At 39.4% G+C, this 27,106-nt stretch overlaps 1 protein-coding gene across 2 annotated transcripts in view; it reads left to right on the top strand.

The window, feature by feature from the left end:
- DNAH5 (dynein axonemal heavy chain 5) overlaps positions 1 to 27,106 on the top strand; it is a 210,181-nt gene that overhangs the window by 25,816 nt on the left and 157,259 nt on the right. For both annotated transcript variants that reach the window (XM_037063015.1, XM_037063014.1), the window contains exons 8-17: positions 19 to 132; positions 980 to 1,087; positions 5,030 to 5,152; positions 5,708 to 5,923; positions 8,940 to 9,047; positions 13,350 to 13,435; positions 13,890 to 14,211; positions 15,175 to 15,381; positions 21,920 to 22,091; positions 26,446 to 26,591. In XM_037063015.1, the coding sequence (XP_036918910.1) occupies positions 19 to 132; positions 980 to 1,087; positions 5,030 to 5,152; positions 5,708 to 5,923; positions 8,940 to 9,047; positions 13,350 to 13,435; positions 13,890 to 14,211; positions 15,175 to 15,381; positions 21,920 to 22,091; positions 26,446 to 26,591 (1,602 nt within the window). The remainder of the gene's footprint in view (positions 1 to 18; positions 133 to 979; positions 1,088 to 5,029; positions 5,153 to 5,707; positions 5,924 to 8,939; positions 9,048 to 13,349; positions 13,436 to 13,889; positions 14,212 to 15,174; positions 15,382 to 21,919; positions 22,092 to 26,445; positions 26,592 to 27,106) is intronic.

Here is a 27,106-nt window from a genome sequence, read left to right as displayed (position 1 = left end):
GTTCTGTACTGCACTTAGACTTGGCGGGAGATGGACATTCGAATCACTGATGCAGCTAACGAAGCCAAGGACAATGTCAAATATTTGTATACACTGGAAAAATGCTGTGACCCCTTGTACAGCAGTGACCCTGTGAGTTAACACTTTCTACTCTTTTAGTCTACTGATGGCGCTTTTGTGCCAGCTGAATTGAGTGTGGTGTTTTGGTTTGTAGCTATTAGTCTGTTCAAAAAGCCTTGGAAATCTCTTTTCATTCTTAAGAAAATGACTTGTGTATATCCACATGTATCTATATGTATGTATCTATATCTGCCTGTTCACCCATCTATCCATCCATCCTCTCACCTATCAGTCTATCAAAGATGTACCTATATGTGACATTTAAAATATTTGTTACACATTCCATTTTTTTATTAAATATTGCCACTTACATTCCGAGCCACACTTTGGTGGGAAGAGTCATTGAGCAGGTGTTTGTTTGATTTTTACCTGCTTTTATAGATTACAAAGTTGACTGTTGGCTGATACAATCTCCTTGTCACTAAAAGAAAGTTCATGTTTCTTGCAATGAAACAAAATTTGATTAATTGCATGTGGCTACATAATAAAATGATCCTTAAATATATTCATGTAAAGTATTAGGTAATATTTTAAATTTTAAGTAAAAGTCACGTAGCTAAACTTTATTCTAATGAAGATGGCATGATTAGACTATTGAATTTTGCCGAATTAGACTATTGAATTTTGCATGTCTTGGCCACTGTGAATAAGGCTGCAATGAACATATGGTAACTTTATTCTTAGTTTTTTGAGAAACCTCCATACTGTTTTCGTAGTGGCTGTACCAGTTTACATGGTACAGCTAAACTTTATTCTACCAACAGCTAAACTTTATTCTAATGAAGATGGCATGATCAGACTATTGAATTTTGCTGAATTTGATGTTTGTGTCCTGGAAAACTTTTGTGGTGTCTTCCAGATATCCATGATTGATGCTATTCCTACACTTATAAATGCAATTAAAATGATCTACAGCATCTCTCATTATTATAACACCTCTGAGAAGATTACATCTCTGTTTGTAAAGGTAGGCGAATATTCTAAAGTTCATGATCACTTAAATTTCTTTGCCAACGGTCAATTTTTTGGTAATTAAATAGTACCATATTGGCATAATTTAATGTCTGTGTATCCTACAAATTTTTTAAAAAGCTTAATTACTCAACAGAGATAGAATTAAGTTTATGTGAGAGGCTAATTCTGGCGAATCATGAAACATTATTTCTCAAAGTAATTATTATAAATAAACATTGTGTTATTTTATATAGTAAAAATGGAAAAAGATTCTTTTTGGAATTTCTTACTTATGTTTTTTAGCACATTATTTATTCCCATGGGTACATTTTAATTAAGAAAAACTATTTCCTGTGTCATATTTGATATGTTGCTGCACCAACTTTATTTGATAGCACAGTTGTTTACTTGGTGTTGTTAGAATAGTGATCACAGTAATAAAAGCCACTTGCTATGTTCCATCAATCTATATAGCCATTATAATGATTCTGCCAAAAACCATAACAATGTTTGAATTTTATGTTCTAACTCCTAAGTGTTAATGGTGAGCACTGTCGCTTTTCCCAGGAAGAATGGTCTCTAAGAAGGAAATGACTTTTTCATCACCAAGGGTAAATTTTTAAATGCTGTATTAAGATAGAGGGATTTTCGACTCATCAGGACTGTGTTGCAGACACTAAGTCAGTAGGAGTTAGGATTCTTACTGGGAATAAGGACATCAGGCTTGAGTGCTCAATGGGAAGCTCTTCTGCTCTCGTGGTCAAGGAGCAGGGCAGAAACGCCGCAATATCCCTTCCTGACCTCACACTGCAACACTCCATGTTAGGGTCATGGGGGACGTTTCCGGGGTGGGTGGCTGAAAAGTCAACTCAGGTTATTACTCTAGATTTCATGCATATTATTTGCAGACCTTGTTGAACAGAATAATAAAACCACCCTTCATCTAAATTTCAAAAAGCTTTCATTATGGGAAATTGAAGCAGTTAGGGAAGCAAAGAAAATTGTGTACTGGGCTCCCACGTCCATATTAGGTAGATCCAGTGACCATCAACACATGGCCACTCTTGTTTCATTTGTACCCCCGACCTTTGTACTGCAAACCCCAGCCATCATATCATTCCATGTGTACACTAGTCCTCGAGTTCCCCTTTTAATTAAAAAAGAGCACCAAGAAAATTCTGAAATTTCTTCATTTTTCATGGATGCATAAAATGTCAGTGGTTACCCACATTAGCTTTATTCTTTTCTCTATTGCCTTCTTCTTCTGACGTTTCTGCTGCAGACCGTGGTGACTTGAGATGATCAGGGCGGACAACGCTTTACATGGCACTTAGGAACTGGGAGTTACTAAGCTACTGAGGGAGATGGGAGAAAACTCTGAACAGCTGTTAGGTTGGAAAGTGAATCGTTTCTAGGTTTGTTAAGACATTTGTCCTCCATACACAAGGGGGCCCAAATCATTGATTTTCCATGGTGCCTCCAACTCTGTGATTTCACCAATGATTTTGACAGTATAAGTGTGGAATCTCTACGAAGCTGGACAAATAGAAGCAGAGATGAAAGCGGTGGTTGCCAGGGATGGGGGTGGGTGGGGGGAGTGGGGAGACGTTGGTCAAAATGTATAAACTTTCAATTGTAAGATGAATAAGTTCTGGGGATGTAATGGACAGCGTGGTGACTACATTAATAATGCTGTGTTGTATTCTTGACATTTTCTGAGAAAGCAGATCTTTCTATTAAATTTTTTAAAAAATATTTTATTTATTTATCTTTAGAGAGGAAGGGAAGGAGAGAAGGAGAGAAGTATCAATGTATGGTTGTTTCTCGTGAGTCCCCTGCTGGGAACTGGCCTGCAACCCAGGCATGTGCCCTGACTGGGAATTGAACCGCGATTGTGTGATTCACAGGTCCGCACTCAATCCACTGAGCTACACCAGCCAGGGCTAAAAATTTTTAACATTGAGTTTATTTGGGTCACATTGGTTAATAAAATTATATAGATTCGAAGTGCTACAATTCTGTAGCACTTCATCTATATTCATTGTGTATTCACCACCTGAAGTCGAATCTCTTTCTGTCGTCATATATTTGACCCCCTTTACCCTTCACTACCTCCCTCTACCCTCCTTTCCCTCTGGTAGCCACCATGCCATGGTCTGTGTCTATGGGTTTTTGTTTGACTTGTTTGTGTATTTGTTGCTTTAAATTTTATATTCCACATATGAGTGAAATCTTACAGTTCTTGACTTTTTCCATCTGATTTATTTTGCTTAGCATGATATTCTCATGATCCATCCATGTTGTCACAAGTGACAGTACCTCCTCTTTTCTTGTGGCTGAGCAGTATTTCACTGTATATATGTACCCAATCCTCTATTGAAGGGTCCTTTGGTTGCTTCCATGTCTTGGCCGCTGTGAATAAGGCTGCAAAGAACATATGGTAACTTTATTCTTAGTTTTTTGAGGAACTTCCATACTGTTTTCATAGTGGCTGTACCAGTTTACATTCCTACCAACAGTGAATGACAGTTCCTATTTCTTCACAAACTCTTTAACACTTGTTATTAATTGTCTTGTTGATGATAGCTATTCACCAGGTGTGAGGTATATCTCATTGTAGTTCTGATTTACATTTCCCTAACAGCAAGCAAAGTTGAGCATCTTTTCATACATCTGTTGGTCATTTGTATGTCTTGGAAGTGTCTGTTCAGGTCTTCTGCCCATTTTTCAACTGGATTTTTTTTCCTGTTAATTGTATGAGTTCTATTTTCTTGTTTGGATATTGACCCCTTAATGGAGACATTGTTTGCATGTATCTTACTCCATTCAGTGGTTGTCTTTTTGTTTTGTTGAGGGTTTCTTTTGCCACGTAGAAGCTTTTTAGTTTGATACAGTCCCATTCATTTATTTTTATTTTTACCTCCTTTGACTTTGAGGTCAAATTCATAAAATCCTCTCAAAGACCAAGGTCCATAGTTTAGTACTTATGCTTTCTTTGATGTAATTTATTGTTTTAGGTCTTGTATTTAGCTCCTTCGTCCATTTTGATTTAATTTTTATGTATGGTGACTAATAGCAGGCAGTCTAGTTTCATTCTTTTGCATGTGGTTTTTCAGTTTTCTCAGGATCATTTATTGAAGAGAGTTTCTTTTTCTCCATTGTATGCTTTTGGCTCCTTTGTCAAAGTTATTTGCCCATATACATGTGGGTTTATTTCTGGGCTCTCGATTATGTCATCTTTCTGGGTGTCTTTTTTCTGCCATCCTGTTTTGATTAGTGTCACTTTGTAGTATAATTTGAAGTCAGGAAATGTGATACTGCCAGCTTTGTTTTTGTTTTTTCCCCCAGGATTTCCTTGTCTGTTTGGGGACTTTTGTGATTCTATGCAAATCTGATGACTTTTTGTTTTAGTTCTTTAAAAAATAACATTGGGATTTTGATGGGGATTGCATTAACTCTGTACATTGCTTTGGGTAATATGAACATTTTAACCCTGTTGATTTTTCCAATCCATGAACACAGAATATCTTTCCATTTCTTTGTGTCTTCTGTAATTTCTTTTAATAATGTCTTAGAGTTTTTAGTGTGTAGGTCCTTCACATCCTTTGTTAAAGAGAACAAATTTTAAGTGCTCCGAGGATGTACATGAAAAATAATAACTGTGAGGCGATAGATGTGTTATTAACTTGATTGTGATAACATTTTTACTATTTATATCAAATCATCACATTGTACACCTTAAATATATGAAAATTTTATTTACCAATTATACCTCGATAAAGCTGAATAAAAAGAGCTAGTGCTTGATCACAGTTGCTATGGGAAGAAATAAATCCAAAGCTCGAGCCCACAGATTGTATGTCCTGAGAGGTAGAAGAGTTAAGGACATCTCTAGTCCAATATATACTTGATGGCTGTCTTATGCACATAACACCATTTCATTGGAAAACTCCAGGTGACCAATCAGATGATATCAGCATGTAAAGCTTATATTACCAACAATGGAACTGCTTCTGTGTGGAGCCAGTCACAGGACGTTGTTGTGGAAAAAATATTATCTGCAATTAAACTTAAGCAGGTAATGACCAGCCTAATGATATATTTAGATAATGCTTCATTATTTTATGTTGTTCTTGGTGATGCATGTTAAATTATTTAGCAATTATTATATTCTTGGTTGCTAAAAAAAGCAGTAATTCTTTACTGTTAAGAAAGTTACATGTTAACAAAAGTTTCTGGAAAACCTGTGTACTTATATCTACTTTCTTTGGGGGCCTCCTATGGCCAAACACCCATTAAACACTGAGGATACAAAGATGACTAAGATAACTAAGGTGTTCTTCAGCTTCTTGTAGATAAATGGGGAGAGAGACACAGAGCAAGACTGTTGCTAACGTGGCGGGATGAACGTGGGATGGCTGCATCTCTGAGTTTCATTAGGAATAATCAGGACTTCGCTAGATCAGAGGGTGGGAGAAGACGGCGTTCCAGGCTGATGGACGAGTGAATGAAAAGGCAGGATACCGAAAGGACTTGCAATTCCATCCCAATGTTGCCACCGCCTTTGCTGAAGAGAGTAAGGTTGATATCTTTGTTGTTCTTTCTTTCTTATATTGTGGTTTTTGATTTTAAGGAATACCAGCGCTGCTTTCACAAGACAAAACAAAAGCTAAAACAAGATCCAAATGAAAAACAATTTGAATTCAGCGAGATGTATATTTTTGGAAAATTTGAAACCTTCCACCGGCGGCTTGCTAAGATACTGGACATTTTTGCAACCTTTAAGACATACTCAGTCCTGCAAGATTCTAAAATTGAAGGCCTGGAAGACATGGCCACTAAATACCAGGTATTGTTTGAAAACCAAACTTGCTGCTCTAATCCAGAACTAAAACTCTGATATTTTATGCAAATAACTATGTTTAGAATGATTCATATAGTTCATACTGTGAAATATAAGCCCATAGCCCTTAACCAGTACAGAAATTAGATTTATTTGAGAATTATGTAATGTTGCTATTATGTTCTTTTCAGGTATGTGGTTATTATAATGGCTCCCCAATTGTCTGAAATTAATCATCATTAGTAAAAGTGTTTTCCTTAGTAGCATAAGAAAAGCATTTCAATAGAACTTATTCCTGCACTTATTTATGCAGGGCATATATAAGGAAGCAAACACTATGTGTCAGGCATTCCTTGATGCTGAGTGTTTTGTTACCATCTCTGCCTTTCAGCATTTTGTTTGGACACATGTCAAAAATAAAAGGGACGGAATTTGATTTTAGCTATTTAGTCTAGTTATTTTGACATTGAACTGCTTTATCTTACGAGGATATATATGTGACTACTCTTAGTTTTTAAAGTGGACACCATGATAAATAATATTTCAAATATTAAAAAAACAATTTACAAACAAAATGTGTTTTCAGTTTTTAATGTGGATATAGGAAATGTTTTTCTTATTGGGAACAGTGATACTGAATCTTAGATTTTTTTTGTACTTGAATTTGAAAAAGATCATATCATTTATTGCCAGCTTTTATGCTCTAACAGTTTAGGCCAATCTAAGGGCTCCTTTTCATCTCCTGAATGTACCAGATTTTGGAAGAGAAAAAGAAAAAAACTTTCCTTAATGTAGCAGGAAATATTCTAGGTGACTCCTGTGTAATTTTGCATGGTAGAAAATCTGTACTTTGAAGGTGACAGTTTTGTAAGACAAGAAGCAATATATCCATGTATTTTTCTATTTGGAATCTATTTTCTATTTTTAATGAGAAAATAACTTTGAAATATATTTCAAAGTTTATCTTTGAATGAGAAGTTGAACTATGCACCTAAATGCAGATAAAGGCAGTTCTAACCTGATAAAAATACTGGGAAGAGAAACCGAAAATCTGAAATGAAATACCAATTAAAGCTGAGGGGCCAGAGGCAGTGAGATAACAGGTAGATGGTGCAGGGAAGTGTACGAGGAGACTTTTGTGTTTGTACCAGCGTTAGAAGCTCACAGTGGCTCCACAGAAATGAATCTCGGACTCTTGCCTAGCTATCAGGCCCTGCCGACCCCTCCCAGCGCCTTGCCTGTTCCTCTTCTCCCCATTCTATGCTCTCCAGACACAGTTCATTTTACTGTTAGCTAGGAGTACCATTTTTTTTTAAATTCTACCTCTTGATTTTCACAAAGTTCTTTCCTCTTTAGCTTCCAGATATTGCTTTAAATGACCCTCTAAATTGTCTTTCTTGACTTTTGTTTTGCCTCAATCATTCTTTGTCACATTATTTCTTTTATCACTATCTAAAATTATCCTGTTCATTTGTGTGTGACTGCATAGATTCTGAATCCCTCTCTCCCCACCAAGGATTTAAGTTCCCCTAGGGTGGGGACGTTCCTTTGTCTCATTCATTTCTGTGTCTTTGTAATTCGCTGGCACATAACAGATGTGCAATACATACATTATTTCACTCATATGTGGAATATGAAACTGAAACTCATAGACATAGACAACTGTGTGGCGCTTACCAGAGGGAAGGGGGTGGGAGGGGTCGCAAAGGGTAAAGAGGCCAAAGGTACCGTGACAGAAGGTGGTTTGCCTTTGGGTGGTGGGCACACAATGCAATATACAGGTCACGTATCACAGAAATGTACACTTGAAACTTGTATGATCTTATTAAGCTATGTCATCCCAATAAATTGAGTTTTAAAAATAAATAAATAAAAATACTACTTTCTTAAATCTGTCAAATTAGTGTTTTAGTAGATTGAGCTTGATTTGTTGGTTTAAAGGTCACAATTCATTGATTTATTTACTTAATACTTTTCAGTGACCATTAAATCCAGTCATAGAGCAGAATTTTGTGAGGGCCCCAAATCTTTTAAATTACCATGTTAAAATGTAGAATGTAGCTTTTTCATATTTCTTTTACACACTTCCTGTAACACGATCAGTAGCATTATATATATAGTTTCTAAATAGAACTAATTTTGTAGTTATATAGCATGAAAGAATAGGTTGTTTTAACTAGTAAACTTGACTCATGGAGTTATGCAGGTTATATACTTCTGTCTATTAAGGTGTTTGAATAGATGTATAAATGGAAATGACTTTGAAGAGGAGATTGCAGAAGAAGGCCCAGTATTCTTCATAAAAATTATATGCTTGTGTCAACAGTGTAGGCTCCTGAGTTTGACAATGGCTTAGTACCTGGTTAAGAATGATCACAGCACATTATAGCTCATTATTCAGAGCAAACAAAACTTTGGATAATAGTGTTTTCAAGGAGATGAATTGCCTAATTTGTACTCTTGTAGTCACAGACTGCAGCTTTGCAAGGAGAAGGAAGCAATTAATTCCTGAATCTTTAAATGGTAGATTGTGGTTTGACATTTTATTTAAGACATTTGAGGCTTAGAAGATAGTATTTTATCTGTAGACATTATAACTGTTTTCTTCCTAAGTTTGTGTTCTGTTAAAGTCTTATTTGTTTTCTGTGAGAAGTCAAACTTCCATAAAACATATTTTAGTAACTTCTACTCTGGGCTTCTTATTTATTATTTTAGATGAAATTAGTAAGAAATTTTTAGAGAAAACATTTCTACTTTTTAGATGTGATCTTTATTTCTTTATTTTGCATTTTTCTTCAAAAATACATACAGCTTCATGAAAAATGTTTTCCACATGACTTCTGTGAAGACAGCAGGCAACATTATACTGCTGTAATGGGCATTAACCAATGTAACTAAAGAAACAGGCTCTGTTTAAGTTGCTTTCTTGGTAATGATTGTTCATTCTGCATTTAAAGGTTATATTTAATTAAGTGATACCAGAATATTGAAATATTTTCTTATTTCTTTCATAATGTTTCAGGGTATTGTTGCCACCATAAAGAAAAAAGAATATAATTTTTTAGACCAGCGGAAAATGGATTTTGACCAGGATTATGAAGAGTTTTGCAAGCAGATGAATAGCCTTCATGTAGGTCATGTAAAATTGGTGTTGACAGTCACATGTTTATTTTTTCTGTTCTGTGTGAAGCTGCTAATCATTACCCAGGAGAAGGGAGGGGTGTCCTCATCATGGAGGTGATGGATAGCAGCCCTATCCTGGGCCTTTTTGATTTCAGATTAATAATTGAGGGCTCTTTTTCATAGATTAGAGAGCCGCCAATGTAACTTTGGATAATCATCTGTAATCACAGACGTCTGAATGTCTTCCATCTTAGTTCTTAGACAATTAGCTTTCACATTCTGTTGAAAGGAGGTGTTATTAGAATACAGAGATTTGTTTCCATTTGTTACTTTATAGCAATGATTATGAGCAGAGGTCATTTAATCAGATGGTGAGTGACAGGTGGCAGGTCTGGAAGGCAGGGCTGCAGCTGGCCTTAGAAACAGTAGCACCAGGACTGACTCAGCATCAGGACCCCTTTCTCTCTTCCTAAGCCCCCAGCCCCACCACCCTACTCACTGCAGACCAGCCATCTTGACTTTCAGTCCACACGAACAGTGCATGACTGTTGTCAGCTTCTGAGAACGTACCACAGGTTCAACCCACGCCAAATTCCTAGAGAACATGTTGGGTTGGCCAGTTCTTGTGGGGTGTCTGGCCCTGGGTCATGTGGTAAAGCAGGTGCAATGGCGCCCCCTGTGGTCGTTGGGCATGCTTGCCCTCAGAGGAGGGGAATCGAGGAGGGTAAGGTGGGGTTGTCCTACTATGGTAGACAACCCACTAGGCGTCTACCATAATTAATATGCAGACTTTTTTTCATCTCAGTGAGGTGAAAATTTGTACCATGCTGATTGTTAAAGGAAAATTGCCATCTGTTACTTCTTTTCCAGAATTTTTGGCTTGAAATAAGTTGGTACACCTTAAGGGAAAAAGAACTCTGAGGTATTTTTGGAGTGGTGGGTTCCATAGTAGAAGAAATCAGAGTAAAACCAGCTAATTCTATGTATCAGGTACTGTTCTAAGTACTTTATAGTTGTTAACTCATTGCACGATCACAACCATCCTATAAAGTGGGTGTTCGTAGAGTCCTCATTTTGCAGAAGAGCAAACTGGGGCACCGTGAGGTCTGGTGACGTGCCCAAAGTCACAGAGACTGCAAGTGGCAGTGTGGGGGTTAAGCCCAGGCAGTCTGGCTCTGGGCCGGACTTAAGTACTTAACCTTTATGTTGTAAGAGAGATTTCAGCTGATGGGATACCTGTAGTAATTTAAGCAATGACCACTACTGGGGGCTTATGCAGAATTAAGGACGGTGCATCTTGATCTCTTCTGGTTGGAAATTGATGGGCAGTGGCAGACCCTGATTCTGTGCTCCGTGGTCAATGCGTAAGTGTCACATCTTCACCTGTTTCCCAGGGGTTTCTGATACATGGCACTTCAGTAGCTTATATGTGGAATGAAGGTCAATGGTGAACACGTTGAAGTCAGGAATCCTGTTCATTTCTATTTGTGTCTCCAGGGCCTCGCGGGGGGCACTTTATACAATTGGAGAGCAAAGAATGTTTGCTGAATTAAAGTGTGAGGATTGAATTCGTAAGAACTAGATTTATTGTAATTAAACAAGTACTTACTGTGTATCAATTATGTATTAGGCTTTTATGCCGTGCATTATGAATACAGAAATACATCAAGTAGATTTGCCCTCAAAACCCACAGTGCACAGAAGGCAGATATGCGCCATGGTAGAAATACAAGTACATGTATGTTAGTATTGTACCAGGCATTGAGGATGGAAACATCACAGTCCAAAGAAGCTCTAAAGAAGCTCAGAGGGAGGACAGACCTACAAAGTGTTGTATAGAATACCAGAATTGCTACAACCTGCAAGGCAGGATGTGAGCCTGGGAGGCAAACAGCCCATGCTTCTGCTTGCCCGGGCCTGGGAGGGGCTCAGAGAGGGGTGATGCCTGCAGAACAGCGTTCATCTTTTCCAAGTCAATGGAGGGAAGTGAGTGGGCTGGTGAGACCTTTTCAAGCTGGTGACCACCTTTTATAACCAAGAATATAATTTTATAATTGTTCTATAGCCTGGTTTTTAAGCATTATGTATAGACATTAGCTCCTAGTCTCTTTAACCGTTTCTTACTTTTTTAAAAAAAATTTGACGTTATTCCTGTCTTAGCTTCCATCTCATAATAGGCCATTTCTCTCTTTGGTTGGATGACTACTGTTTCTTTGTCTTCTTGGTATCTTTTCCATCCTCATTATTTTAAGTAAATTCTCTACATGTTCTCCTTTAAATAACTCGTGGATTCAGCCCTTGTCTCTGTAGAAATACTGACCTTCCCACTACAGTGGATGAATGAGTGATGGGGACAGTCTTGGAGGCAGGAATGGAGAAGTTCAGTAAACATGGTGTCTCCAGGATGAAACCCTGGAGGGTGAGTGGGGTGGGCTACCTGAGCATCTCGGATCAGGGCTGTGTCTAGACCTCCATAGCCAAGGCCTCCAGAGCCTGGAATCCTGTCCAGATTTAGAGGTCATGCTGATACTAGTAGGTTGGACAGAAAACTAAGTAGGAGCTGGGAGCCCATGAGTAGTAAGAGGACAAGTGAGTGTGAGGATTCCATGGTGGGACTCCAACAGACTGTAAGAATGGACCTAGTGGTCAGAGAGAAAAGAAGATTAATTTGAGGTCTTTGTGAAGTTACAGAGTGGAAAAGCAAGGAAGATCAGGTACCAGTTAGGGCTCAGGGAAGATTTGCTGGTTTCTGAAGTTGGAGGGAGTATAAGCATCACAAATGCTCCAGTTCTGCATAGTTTATACTCAGAGATATTTATGTAATGAGAAAATTTGGGTATTTCTTTAGGTAGGCTGGCTGTGCTGCTCTTTGTAGTTTCAGCAGAAGCAGTGAGAAGTGTTGGAAGCACGTTAATCGGTGTAGCCGTTCTTCAGCTTTGGGGCTTGCGGGTTGGTGAAGGGGCGTTGTGCGTGCCTGCAGACAGCAGCATCTCTTCAGGTGCTGAGTGTTGCCTCTGGGGTTCGGGGTATTTCCTACTGGTTGTCTTGCCAAATTACTTATGGAGAATCAAGCTCATCTAGGTACTAATTCTCAGGGCACACGCTGCATCTGGTTCCCTATTTGATCACAACATAAATGAATGATCCCGTTAGAATTGTAGAGGCTCAAAACCCCTGTCTGGTAAATTGAGAAGAAGAATTAATTGGAATGTTCCCTTGAAGCACAGAATAGAAAATAATGAGATAATTTTTCTGTCTTTTATTTAATTCAGTTTAGATTTTAATGACAGCTTTGAAGCATAAATCACATGCTTCACCTTTTGTTGTAGTTATTTTTATGTTTTATTTTTGGACAAATTTGTACAGTGGTATAAGATATGCGAGGTTCTCGGGGCAAGCCGTAATGGAAAACATTTTGGAAAATAGATTTGAGGGCTTTAAGAAATTGCTGTTTAGGTCATTCCTTTTGAACTTATCTTTTCAGGAGATATTTACTTATTCTCTCCTGCAGGGACCTTGTGGTTCTGGGCTATGGAAGTGTTTCTGTGGAGTGGTTTTGCATCCCTTCTGCCAGGACCCTGGGGGTCCTGCCAACCCAGACTGCTGTTAGGTTAATTTCTTGGGTTAGATCTCTCGCTCCCGAGGAAAGGCAGACCCCTCATCCAGGGGTGGCCCGGGCATAGAATTTCAGCTGCTCCAGGACAGGGGTCAGTAAACTGCGCCCATGGGCCAAGTCCTGCCCGGCCTGGTTGTTTATGGGTTGTCTTCAGCGGCCTTTGCAGTACAGTGGTCGGTGAGCGGTAGTGGAAGAGACAAACCTGTGTCCTGTGAAGTGGAAAGTACTTATCACCCAGCTCTTGTAGAGGAAGTAAAGGGCTTGTTTTTATCCAGTCACGGCTCTGGCCAAATGGCAACCACCCCTGGCACCCCACTTTTCCCAACTTGAATACAATCTAACCCTCCTACATGGGCTAGGCCGTGCTTCAAGGGGGCTGGCTTTCTGCAGGGATCTGCTGAGAGTGTTGGGACCCCATAACTTCTCCATCCTGCTGTGATAGCGCCTCAGTGGTGACCCCCAGGCTCTGCCACAGGCCAACTCCTGTGACTACCCTGGCTTTCAGGCCCCTCTTTGTTTTGGCATCTGGGCATTTAGCTTTCTTTCGAGCTCAGGTGAGTATTAAGTTCTCTGTTTTATTCTGTCCAGTATTATATGTGTTTGTAGAAAATGGAGGTTCTTTTATCTTGATGCTAAATAGGACTTTTCCCAATGGTAATTCATTGTTCATAATCAGAGCCTATTCTGTTTTAGAATCAGTTGCAGAAGTTCATGGATGCTACACTGGAAAAGATTCAAAACACAAATCAAGCTCTAAGTATGTTAAAGAAATTTGAAAGGTAAAAATTGAGAATAGTTTTCAAAGTTCTATTTTCTAAAATTGGGATAATGTGAACATAGTTTACCTTACAGTATTACTGGTATTATTATTTCATATTATACTGGAAAGAAAATCTCTTGACATTCTGGATAACAGGGCACAGTGTCTCAGTTCTTCAGAGCATCAGGAGTTTTCTCTTCTCAGCTTTGAAGCACCTGGGACTGCCTATCATTGTCTTAGTTGATGTTTAATAATTCCAAAAAAGTTTATCTAGTTTTTTTTAGATTTTAAGGATTGCTACTTTATTTTAAAAATCCCTTTATTGAGATCTGATGGAATGATACTGCTTTGATTTTTAAAATTAGCCAAATAACTTACTTTCTTCTGTTAGCATACTTTGTAAAATGCCTTAATAAAGGAGGTGTCTAGATACCGTCTCATTAATTAAAGCTCTTCACTTTTTAAAAAATAAGATTGAACATACCCAACCTTGGTATTGAGAACAAATACCAGCGTATCCTTGAAAACTATGCGGCTGACATTGACATGATTGCGAAGCTGTATATGAGGCAGAAGTGCAACCCTCCTTTGGCCCGAGACCAGCCTCCCATTGCCGGGAAGATTTTGTGGGCCCGTCAGCTCTTCCACAGGATTCAGCAACCAATGCAGCTTTTCCAGCAGCACCCAACTGTGCTACAGACGCCGGGAGCCAAGCCTGTGATTCGCAGCTACAACAGGGTAGCCAAGGTCCTCCTGGAGTTTGAGATTCTCTACCACAGGGCGTGGCTTCAACAAGTAAGTCTGTACATCAGTGTTCTTCAAAGACGTCTCCATTGTCAATCAATGTGTGTCATTGATTGACACACCCCTTGCCAGCACTGAACAGTTTTATTTTTGTAGAAAGTTTTTTGCTTTACAGGTATTTTATAAGATAGGTGTGGTTGACTGTAGGTATGTCATCAGTCAAAGAATGTAATATGTCCATGAAGAAAAATAATGATTAATTTTGAAAAAAAATCGTAGCCAGGTAACAAACTCATTTTTCTTTAATTTAGAAACTCACAAGGGAGAAGTCTTATTTATTGGTTATTTTACCTGATGGACCAGGATTCTTAGTCAACCTGATTTTTTAATGTGTCAGTGAACTCTAGTATGTCTGTTAAACAAAGTTTTAAATTTTCTTGGGCTAAACCAGGTGGATCAAATTACATTTCAAACTCTACCATTCTTTGTAGGTTGGCAAGAATTTTTTCTTTGTGTGTATATTTTGGAGGATGAAATTCAGCCTTACCAGGACTCTAAAGTGGTTTCTTATTTCCCTGGTTCACCTTTTGGTGTCTAAACCAATACAGAGATGTCTCCATAGTGGTGTTCATTGCTTTCCCAGATACCCAAACACCGAGTTTAGCAGGTCTCATGCTACTTTCATTAGGAAAAATAACTGAGGAGTCCTGAAGTCATCAGGGAGCCAAATGGCTTTTGAGAAGCCACCCCTAATTTCAGGGTTCACTTACATGTCAGTGTGAGAGAGTCACGACTGAAGCGTTTTGTGGAACTGACTGTGCAACATCAGCACCGAGAACTTGAAGGCCCTTTCCTGAAGTGACCTTGAGAGTTAGTGGCCCCACTGTCTTTAGTTTGAGCAGCTCAGCTCCATGGAATAACACTTAATGATCCTCATTCGCAGGACTGGACGAGCTGGATACCTGGGTATGCATGGAAATTTCTGGTAGTGATAATGTTGACCTCTTCTTGCAGATTGAAGAAATTCACATAGGACTCGAGGCTTCTTTATTGGTGAAGGCTCCAGGCACAGGAGACTTGTTTGTAAACTTTGACCCTCAGATACTAACTTTATTTAGAGAGACAGAGTGCATGTCACAGATGGGTCTGGAAGTGTCACCACTTGCAGCTGCCCTTTTCCGGAAACGGGATATGTACAAAAAGAACTTCAGTAACATGAAGGTATAGTGCTTTTATTTTTTCCTTGTCCTGGCTAGCCTCAGTTTGCCTGAAAAAAAAAAAAAAACAAATGGCAATGTGTCACCATGAGGACTAGAAAGTGCCCAGGATAACTGCAGTGGAGTGACGGAGGGGCGAGTGCCATGGACTGAGCTGGTAGAGTTGGCAAGGCCCAGTCGTTACAGATCTCGCAAACCAAGGTTATGGGTCTGAGTGTATCAGGGAGCCACGGGAGAAATTTGAGCAAGAGAAAAAAATGCCTTGTGCACTAGAAATCATTCCTACCACTGGTTGAAGAATAGATTTTATGGTAACAAGCGTGTCAAAGTGAAGTTACTTTGAAGGCTGTTGCACTGGTTCAGGATGGAGATGATGGTGGCTTGAACTAGGATGTCAGCCAAGTTCAAGATCAGTGAATTAGAGAATTATGTCACCAGGCAGGTTATGAGAGAACTCAAGGATGATTCCTTTGTTTTTGGTGTGAGCAACTCAAGGAATTTACTCGAAGTATGGCTATCATATATTCCAGCATAGGTTATGTTCTGCACAACTGGCCCAGCAATGCATATGGACCCTGAATGAATGTTTCTCTTACAGACTTGGCAAATCATGGAACTAGTTTGTTTGGGGGGACAGGAGGGAGTCAATGTTCCCATCTTAGGTATAAACTGATTTTTAGAGATCAAAGTGGAGGTATTATCCATGCAGATACATGTGTAAGTCTGGAGTTGATCACAGAAGTCAAAGTTGAAGATGACATGCATTTGAGAGTCATCAGAATATAGTTGCTATTGAAAGTTATTGTGCCGTGAGATCTCCAAGATGTAGATAAAGAAAAGCAGAAGGCCTAGACCAAGCCCCGATGAGCTCCAGTATCAATAGATCTGATAGAAGAGGCCAAGTATGCCAATGAAATTAAAAATTGATGTTTGAGGTGGGAAGAAACCAAGTGTCCAAGAAGCCAAAGGTAAGAAAAGTGTCCTGAGGGAAGGACTGGTCAGCAGTGACAAGTGGTGCCAAGAGGACAGTTAAGATGAGGTCTGAGTTACAGCCATGACGTTTGACAACATGAACCATTGTTGCAATGTTGTAGTGGTTACCATGATAGGATAAGGCCCATAAGGCCATGCATTTGCATAATGCTTTATATTTTAAACCATTTGCATGGTTATTATTCCATTAAATATTTTCCACAGCTGTGTCAGGTAAGAACAAATAACTGTAATAGTATTTTATAGATGACAAAACTGTGGCTCAGAAAAGTTAAATGATTTAGCAATCTCATAGCTAGTAAGTTGCAGAAGTGGGACCAGAACCCAGACTTGGTGTTTGCTGCTTTCCTACTCCTCCACGTCATATGAAAGTGTTAATACTGGCAATGGACAAACGTTCCTGAAATGTGGACTCGTCACGCACTAGTCAGCATGTTGGGATTCCCTTTTAGACATTTTTTGCATGTGAGGAATATTGCTTAGTCAAACTGCATATTTACCAAGAAAATAGTATGTTTTCTTAAGGTAATAATTTTTAAGAATATAAAATTGATGATAATTTGGTCCACAGAATTGTTTCAGTAATCTGTACCATGTAGCAACCACCCCTGCAATGTAGGGCAGCCTAAAACAATCGTTGCATTATATCTCATGGTTTTGTGGGTAAAGCATTTAGGCAAGGCTTGGCTAGGTGACTCTCCTGTTCTGTGTGGCATTGGCTAAGGTTTTGTTCAGCGGGCAGATGTTTGATCTCAAAGGTCCAAGGTGGCCTTATTCTCACGTCTGGTTCTTTGGCGGGAATGGCAAGAAGCTTTGCTCAGCTGGGATTAAGGACTGGAGCATCTGCATGTGACCTTCTGGTATGGAGTCCTCAGGGTAGTAGAATTTCTTATATGGCAACTCAGGGTTCCAAGAGCGGGTGTTAACAGTAAACAAGGAGGGAGCTGTATGGCCTTTAGGATAGCCTCACTGTTTCATAACATCAGCTCTGTTGTGCTCTGTTGGTGTCCATAAGCCCACCCAGATTCAAGGAGAGGGGACATAGATGCCCCCCACCCCATAGGAGAGCAGAGGAGAGCAGGTTCATAGAATGTTTTAAAATTACCACAGTTGCAAATGATAGTTCGAGCTAGTCGATTATCATCTGGTTGACATTTATTGTATCTTGGAGGCTGAAAGAGTTAAAGGTTTCTACCCAACAAGAGTGGCTGGTAAGATCAGGTCTAATGGCATATTTGGGGAACCCCCTCCGGGGTTACAGGGTTATTGTGCTGAATGCATAACAGAGTTTTCAGGCTTCACAGATACGCCAAAATAGTGGAGAGCTTGTTTTCTTCATCTGTTCCTTGAAAGGCAGTTGGAAGCAGAAAGAGATGAGCCAGTGTATACTAATAGTTACAAATACAGATTCTGAAGCCAGTCTGATCTGAATTCAAATGATTATCTTTGGGCAAATGCCCTCACCCTCCTAAGCCTCAGTCTCTCATTTATAGAACTGATGAGTAATACTTCACGGGCTTAAAGGATTAGGGTAGGACATGGAAGGGTGATTGTAAGAATTTCTTCCCTAATAGAATAAGTGATGGACAGTGAAAAAAAGGGAGCGGTGGAGAAAAGCTTCAGGAAATTTTGAAAGTGGCTTTTCTGGAAATTGAAAAGATATATAGAAATTATGGGAAAGTGTTATATGACAAGAGGACTATGTGACCCATTTGGTAAATGTTGGGTTTAATGACATTCACAAATTTCACGGGGCTTTTTGCTCACTTCTTACAGTTTCCCCAGAATTGTTAATACTAGTTGACTGTCCAAGAGGGGAGATATTGTATTGGGTTGTCCGCCAAAGACCATATGTTTTTTCTGTAAAATAAAAGATATGTTTTTCATTTCTACCAATAACTTGATTGATTTGGATATTTTGAGTGTGTCAGCTCTCTCCTGTGTTCTCAGTTAATGTCTCAATTTGATCACCATCAACGTCAACTGCTCTACCCGACCGTGGAGCACCATGGCCAGTGAGAAATCTCCAGCACGAAACTTCACGAACCACTTTTGACATGTTTGATCACAGTGCCTTCCCCATACACTGCACAAATCTTGTTTATGCATGTTAGCTGCATTTTTACCTTTCTTGAAATGATAAAGCATAATATGCTGAAAATGTTATATATTTTCTTCCATCTTTAAAATTAAAGTGGCTGCATAAAAATTCACGAATATTAATTTTTTACATGCATGCTGACATGCCAACTGTTATAATATGACCACAACAAAATTGTTTCAAATGAAGTTGAAGACAACTAAGTGCTGCTAGAGCCATCTTTTTGGTCAACCAAATACGTAGTGTTTTCCAACCTTGTTCATCCAGAGACCATTTTTCTTATGGAATTTCTGGGGTTTGTATTTCAGGGAAAACACTTTGGGAAACATTAATTTAATGACAAAGTAACACAAACAGGTACAATAAAAACATGAACTTAAAAACAATTGTATTTAACAAATACATTCAAGATACTTTTTTATAATTAATTATTGTTGATACTAACATTACCATGAAAGGTAGGCTGTAAGTACTATTATATTTATTTAAAAATGATAACATATGAGTAAATTACTGGGACAGCTCAGTATTAACAACAGGTAAATTTCAGTAGAGCACCAGAAACCATGAGTTTCTGATCACAAATTCTTCTTTTGATGAGAACTAATTAATTAACTCGAGATATATGATTGATCATCTCCTATCTGCCGGGTGCTGTTTCACACACACTGGAGAAAGCAGACAAAATTCTTGTCCCTGTGAAACTTATATTCTTGTTGGGTAAGACAGAAAATAAATAATGAACATTATTAATAGGTAAATTAATATAGTCTATTAGAAAAGTGATAGATATTATAGAAAAATAGGGCACAAAGGTGGTTTTTGATGATAGTTTACCATCTTAAACAGGTAGCCAGGATAAGCCTAATTGGGAAGGTGACATTTGAATAATCATTTGAAGGAGATGCAAAGGCCCTGAGGCTAAGGAAGGCATTAGTGCAGAAGCAGGTAAGAGAGGAAAGGGGTGATTAGAAGTGAAAACAGAGAAGTAATAGAGTCCAGATTGGGTAGCTCTTTGTAGACCAGCAGAGGAACTTGTAGCCCTGAATAAGATGGGAAGCAATGTGGCCATGTAAGCTGGGGAGTGGTATGATCCAACTTTCATTTTGATAGGGTCTCTCTTGAAGTTGTTAAATTGAGCATAGAGTTTGGGGGCATGTGTGGAAGCAGGGAGGCAATGGTAGAATATTATAATAGTTTAGGTGAGAGTCAATGATGGTGGTAGCAGTGATAAGCAAGTCAGATGTAGGATCGTTTTTTGGATCTGAAGCAAACAAGATACCCTGATGGATTGCTTGTTGGTGTGAGAGAGAGAGAGGAGGTGAAGATGATTCTGAGTTTTGGCCCGAGAACTGGACTGGTGGAGAAATGAAATTTTGTTTAATAACAATTTGATCATTGTTTATGTTACATGTATAGTAGGTTCTTGTTGGAAGAGGCTTCTTGACCTGATTTACTGTTCCTGGGAGGTAACTCCTAGCACCTGGGCAAAGTGGCATTATGAATATGTTTCACTTGAACAATGCTATTACCTTTACATTGAAAGTCTTTTACCTAGTTGACAATGCCAGAATTTTTTGATGGCCACAGAGCGTCTACTACTTATTGTGGGTTACTTCAGGCTGCTCACTGAGGGAAAGTGCTATTTCCCTTGATAAAATCCAACCTTTGTAACACTAAGAAGTTCCTGCTGGATGTCTCCCCTACTGGAAAAGTTTTCATTATTCCTCAAGTGAGGCCATGCCTTGCCTAGTCCTCTGTGCCCACATATCTTCCCGTGGTGGGGCGGGGGCCGGGGTGGTCTTCATTGTCCTGCCTCTGCACCAGGACTTCTCTCTCAGCTGATACCCTTTCGGTGTGTAGCTTGATTTCCTTCATAGCCTGATCTCGGTTAAAACACTTCTGCCTTATTTAAGAATTTTGGACTAAATATTCTCATTCCTAAAAATGTTTGCAGAGCCTTCTCAGGTAATTGGTAAACCATGCTGTGGAAAACCCTTAAAGAAAGGGTCACTCACTGCCAAGAATGGAGTTGCCATCAGTTGAGATGGAGAATACTATGGGCAGAGAAGGTTCAGGGGAAGTTTTGAACATGTTAAGTTTAAAACATCTGCTATAGATTCGTGTGGAGGTATTGAGCAACTCTTGCCATGTATGAATCTGGACTTCAGGAGTAAGGTCTGGACTGGAGATACAAATTTTATATATTTTTAATTAACCAATGTCACCCCAATAAATTTAATGAAAAAAAAAGGTTGTCTTTGGTATATGGATGATACTTTAAGCTATGACACTTGGTAATANCTCAAGTGAGGCCATGCCTTGCCTAGTCCTCTGTGCCCACATATCTTCCTGTGGTGGGGTGGGGGCTGTGGTGGTCTTCATTGTCCTGCCTCTGCACCAGGACTTCTCTCTCAGCTGATACCCTTTCGGTTTGTAGCTTGATTTCCTTCATAGCCTGATCTTGGTTAAAACACTTATGTCTTATTTAAGAATTTTGGACTAAATATTCTCATTCCTAAAAATGTTTGAAGAGCCTTCTCAGGTAATTGGTAAACCATGCTGTGGAAAACCCTTAAAAAAAGGGTCACTCACTGCCAAGAATGGAGTTGCCATCAGTTGAGATGGAGAATACTATGGGCAGAGAAGTTTCAGGGGAAGTTTTGAACATGTTAAGTTTAAAACATCTGCTATAGATTCGTGTGGAGGTATTGAGCAACTCTTGCCATGTATGAATCTGGACTTCAGGAGTAAGGTCTGGACTGGAGATACAAATTTTATATATTTTTAATTAACCAATGTCACCCCAATAAATTTAATGAAAAAAAAAAGGTTGTCTTTGGTATATGGATGATACTTTAAGCTATGACACTTGGTAATATCAACACTGATTCTTGACTCCTTGGATGCTTTGGGTCTTGCATCTGGACTTGCCTAAAATTCCAGCAATGGGCTGAGGCAGGTCTCTGGTCACCCTGACACTTTGGGTGATAAGTATGGTCCACAGGAAGTGCCCAAAGGGGCAGGAAGCACATGGTACAAGCATACAAAGTTGAATGAATGAGCGTAGTGATACACAGGTTAAGGCGCTGGTAACATGAGTTAACCTGGTTTAGAAAAGTCACTTGGCCTCAAAACTTTTCTACCCTTTTGGCCTGTGTAAGGAGAAAGAAATTTTTACTCATAAATTCTTTTTCTCTCTTCTCCAGTTGTGTTTTATCAGATTAGAAATATGTATTTTTGGAGAGGTTTCTTGTCTTCTGTTCTGTTCTTACTTTGTTTGGCCACTCTTCCTGCCAGGCTGCAGTTATAGCCCTAAAACTCTCCCCTAAATAAAAGTCATCCTATTGGATTATAAAAGTCATATTAACATAGTCATATAAAAGTCATATCTCACCTGCATTAATGTGAGATATTAATTGATTATTTAAACCCTATTTTATTGCAGTTGATGCTGGCTGAATATCAGAGAGTGAAGTCAAAAATGCCTCCCACCATAGAGCAACTGATGGGCCCTCATTTGGCTAAAGTGGATGAAGCTCTCCAACCCGGCCTGGCGGCGCTGACCTGGACGTCACTGAACATTGAGACATACTTGGAAAACGCCTTTGCAAAGATCAGTAAGTCTGTCCAAGTGGTTATTATTTCTCAATTTGAAAGGCTGAATTCTTAATGTCTGTTGTATAATTTCTTACAGATAGTGTTGTGATATAAATCGTGAAATGGGAGTGTTATTTTCAAGTTGTTCCTTAAGGTAGTTTACCAAAATATATGAATTTGTTAGTTTCCTGAAAAGTGTATTTATTTACTATTTGATTCTATTCCCAGAGCTTAACTACATTTTAAAATACAGTCTACGGCCATACCACCCTGAACGCGACCGATCTCGTCTAAAATATATTTATTGTTGGACATTAGAATTTAAAGGCTCTTTAGAGTCGTTCAGCTTTTTATACTAATAGATTAGTGTATTTTCAGATTCCAGTTTGAAAAATGTGGACATTTGGACAGAGTGGAGTGCTGAACAACAAGATATATGGGAAAAGTTTATGCAAATATTTGCTAATATTTGGGTTATAATACTATAATGCCCTTAAAAATTTCATATATATATATTTAAAACTTCATATATATATGAAATTTCCCAGAATGTGTACAGCCTGCAAAAAAGGATTCTGGACTCAGATAAGTCTGGGAGATTCGGGTTGAAAAATCATGCAGGCTTCTTCTCTGTAGGACTTCTTATAGCCTTTACGATGCCATTGTCCAGTGATCTCCAAAAGTGGGTTGTTTGGTGGCATTTCCTGGAATTCCTTGACTACCTTCCAGGAGAGCGTATTAACACCTTATGGACCTTCCATGGGTGGCACTGGAACACAGTTCGGGGTGTGGTATGGGGTGGGGGGGTTCTAGGAAGACAGAGATGCTACATCTTCCTTGCCTACCCAGTGTCCTCCACCTTCTCTTCGTGGCCCAGTTTCCCCCCAGGTTTTGTAGCCCAGAGTAAGTTTCACTTCCGGGTGCTCACTAGACTGTTTTAACACATGGAGCTACCTCCTCCTGTGGCCTTGTGTTGTTTTACAGTTGGGACCAGAGACTATCTTTTGATTTCTCCCAACGGCTAAGACATCCATACATTTATGAATTCATGTTTGCCATGGTTTTATATGGCTGTTCTCTTTCTGCTTCTTTTCTTCCCTCACCCCTTTCCTACCTGTGGATCCCATCCCCTCATTTCTGAGTCACCCTTTCCGGGATGTCTCATCTAGATACCCTCCTTCGGGGACTCCTTTTATATTCTCTCTCTAACTCACAGGTGGCTGCTGAAGTAGTGCTGAGTCTATTTATAGCTTGTATTGTCAGGAGCTTTTCTTACTAGTAGTTTTTCATTGTACCTTCCAAATAACTTAGAGCTCAGAAGGGTCCAGCTATTTANGCGTTTCGTCCCACTGCACGCGAGTGTGCCACCGCCGTCAGCCCTCGCCCCCTGGGGCCTGCGTGGTCTGTCTCACTGTGCACAAATATGCGCCCGCGGTCTGCCCTGCACCCCAACTGGTTCCCGTCTGCCTGCGCGCCTGGGTCGGGGGCCCTGTCCTGCCCGACCCTGCTCGCTGCTGGCTCCGCCCCTCTTACCGTCCCCGTTGAACAGTTAGATGTAGTCGGACTTCCGTATAATTCAATTTTCTGTCGTTTGGTTGTGTCTTTGTTTCTCCAAACCTTTGTTGTATTTAAACTTGGTTGTGGGAGAAGGCACAGTGTTTCCACCTATGCCTCCATCTTGGCGGAAGTCACTAGACTGTTTTAGCACATGGAGCTACCTCCTCCTGTGGTCTTGTGTTGTTTTACAGTTGGGACCAGAGACTATCTTTTGATTTCTCCCAATGGCTAAGACATCCATACTAGACATCCATACATTTATGAATTCATGTTTGCCATGGTTTTATATGGCTGTTCTCTTTCTGCTTCTTTTCTTCCCTCACCCCTTTCCTACCTGTGGATCCCATCCCCTCATTTCTGAGTCACCCTTTCCGGGATGTCTCATCTAGATACCCTCCTTCGGGGACTCCTTTTATATTCTCTCTCTAACTCACAGGTGGCTGCTGAAGTAGTGCTGAGTCTATTTATAGCTTGTATTGTCAGGAGCTTTTCTTACTAGTAGTTTTTCATTGTACCTTCCAAATAACTTAGAGCTCAGAAGGGTCCAGCTATTTATTTTACCAGGTGCTGTGTGCTTAAGAATAACAGAGAGGTGCTGGGATAGGACAGAGGAATTAATGGTTGAACCTCCTGCTGTCTTTGTTTTGTTTTGTAAGTTGGGAACTAGATTCAAAGACAAATTATAATGAGGCCTGAAGATATTATTAAGAAGTGTTATAGTCTCATTATAATTTGAAGGCTGAACAATATTAAATAAATGATCAGACAACTCCTGCATTATAGAAGCAGAGAAGATAGTTGAAATCTTAAATAAGACCTTCAATTTTAAATTGGAAAACTATGATTCAGAGGCACTAAATGACTTCTAATGTTAATGGATGTATGCAGTAAAGGTGAGTTTAGAACCCAGTTCTCCTGCCTTTAAGTCAATATTCTTTCTAAAATACATCTCCCCAGGACTGAAAACAAGAGGGAATTGGCAAAAATTCTAGAAGGAGGCATTTATAAACTGCACAAAAAGCTAATAATAGGAGTTATCACAACCATTTGAGAACAGGCTACCAAAGTAGATTTTAGTAATCTTCTCCTTAGAGAATATCAGGATTGGAGCACTAACAATTTGGACATCTTATTAGAGTGTTTCCTGGAGACAAGGAGCTAGTTTCTAAAGAAACTCTTGTTAATTCTCAGTTTCTGTTTCTTTTTTTGTAATTTAATTTAAATTAAGAAAGTGAGGTCAAAGCAAGATTGAGTTTCTTTTGGAGGCAAACTATGCTGAAGCTCAACAACAGTTGGATTTTTATTTTGCTTAGTGAGCCAATCCTTTTTTATAGGTAGTTATTGGTATCATTCATTTAAAGAGCATTTTTTGGCTGCCGGTTGCTCCATCTTCAAAGTCAGCAGCTTAGTATCTTCAAGTCTCTTTCTCCTCTTTCTCTGTCTTTTCACTTCAATAGTCACATTGTGTTCTGACTCCGATTCTCCTGCCTTCTGCTTATTAATATTCTTGTGACTCCTGTGGCCTCACCTGGATAATCCATGGCAATCCCCATATCTTAAGATCCTTAAGTTGATCATATCTGTAAGGTCCACTTTGCAACATCTGTGGGGGATTAGGATGCAGACATCCTTTGATGGGGGATCACACATGTCCTTGAAGATGCATTCTTCAAAGCTGTCAGCTTAGTTCAGATGCCCTTGAGGAAGCTTGAAGAATCAGAAATAGTGAAGAGTTTTATTAAGCACACACATGTTTAAATAAGAGTGCTGGCTGTTTTTTAGTGATGAGTAAGCAGAACTATTACCAGGCAGAACTATTTGGTGTCTTGAGTAGCCTCTTTAATAATTAGCTTAGAAATTATCGAAACTTTTAGGGCTTTCGTCTTTAGGAAGTAAAGGTATTTTTTTAAGGAAGTGTTTACAACTCTGATCTGTCACAAGTACATAACATGGATTTTTCTGTATTCAATTTCGTAGAAGAAAGTAGTTTGAGAAAAAAAAAAGAGGGTTAACTGATAAGAGTTGAGAAATGTGTTTACTTCATAGATGGAAATTCATTAGCCATCATTTCTATTTTGGAAATTAATTTGTTAATTTCCATCAGAATTGGCCTTTCTGTCCATAGAACTTAATGTTCAGTATTTCAATATTACTTTTCCACAACTTAAAAAAGGTACCTTATAATGGTAACAGTAAAAGAAACATTGGAGAAACTTCATTTTAATAGGATCTGTGGCATACCCGCTGTGGAACAGGCACTGGGCTAAGTGTTGAAGATGAGAGGAATGCAAAGCACACATTCCAGAGGGGGCCATGTGGTGTAGAGGTGGAAATGGAAGGATGCTCGGGAGGAGAGGGCTGCTTGAGTGTGTGCGGGTCACAGGGCACCTCCTCGGGGAGATGCGTTTGAGCCTAATTTTCCTGTCTGAGTTGAAACAAGGCAGGCTGAGAAAACTGGGACACTGGGCAAAGAAGGAACAGCCTGAGAAAACCAAGTGTGAAACTGTGGAACAGAGTGACTTTATCCTGGTTTTACTGCTGCAGTCTAATCAAGTGTTGATTTAAAAACAACTACAGTCCTGGCTGGTGTAGCTCAGTGGAGTGAGTGCAGGCCTGTGAACCAGAGGATCGTGGTTCAATTCCCAGTCAGGGCACGTGTCTGGGTTGCAGGCCAGTTCCCAGCAGGGGAACCTGCGAGAGGCAACCAGACATTGATATTCTCTCCCTCCCTTCCCCTCTAAAGATAAATAAATAAAATCTTTAAAAAAAACAACAAAAATGCTTCATCTTTTTTATTCACTTCTGTGTGTTCCAAAGAGGATCTGGAATTGCTGGTGAACAGGATCAACGATCTGATCGAGTTCCGCGTGGACGCCGTGCTGGAGGAAATGAGCAGGACGCGGCTTTGTCAGCTGCCCCAGGAGGAGCCTCTTACCTGCGAGGAGTTTCTCCAAGTGACAAAGGTTGTTGGAATATTAATGTTTTCATTAATTGTAAACATTTGGTGATTCATTTTTCTGTAAAGGGCATTTTTTGAAGGATAAATCACATTTTTTTCTCTACCTGTGATTGGTCAGTGATGGATGTTATTCTGACACGGAGTCCTCTGAAACTAATTTGCAAATGAAGAGGAATGAAGGTAGGGAGTCACTTAGACATGAGGAACAAATCATTTCAGATTGGTAGGATGGAAATGACTGTGGAACACATTTGTCATTTTTTCTTAATTTTTTTTGAAGAATGGAGCTATTTAGCTGAAGTGCATTTAGTAAACTAGGGTTAATTAATAAAACAATGGTTTTAAACAGATTCTGGACAGAATTTCTTCTTTTTCCTTTGCGTGGAGCAGCGTTTCCCAGACTGGTGTTCTGGAGGACACGGTTCTGGAGCCACTGCCGGGAAACCCAGGAAAGGTGGAGTTGGTGTCCAAATTGCCTACGGTGCACTGTACCTTGCTTTGCCCTTACAGATTTTTTAC

The sequence above is a fragment of the Sturnira hondurensis genome, unplaced genomic scaffold (assembly GCF_014824575.4).
Source record: "Sturnira hondurensis isolate 20B ecotype Veracruz unplaced genomic scaffold, ASM1482457v3 Scaffold0014384, whole genome shotgun sequence".
In the NCBI taxonomy this organism is placed as follows: Eukaryota; Metazoa; Chordata; class Mammalia; order Chiroptera; family Phyllostomidae; genus Sturnira; species Sturnira hondurensis.
Note: the sequence above shows the minus strand (reverse complement) of the source record. Positions and strands in the feature narration are given on the sequence as shown.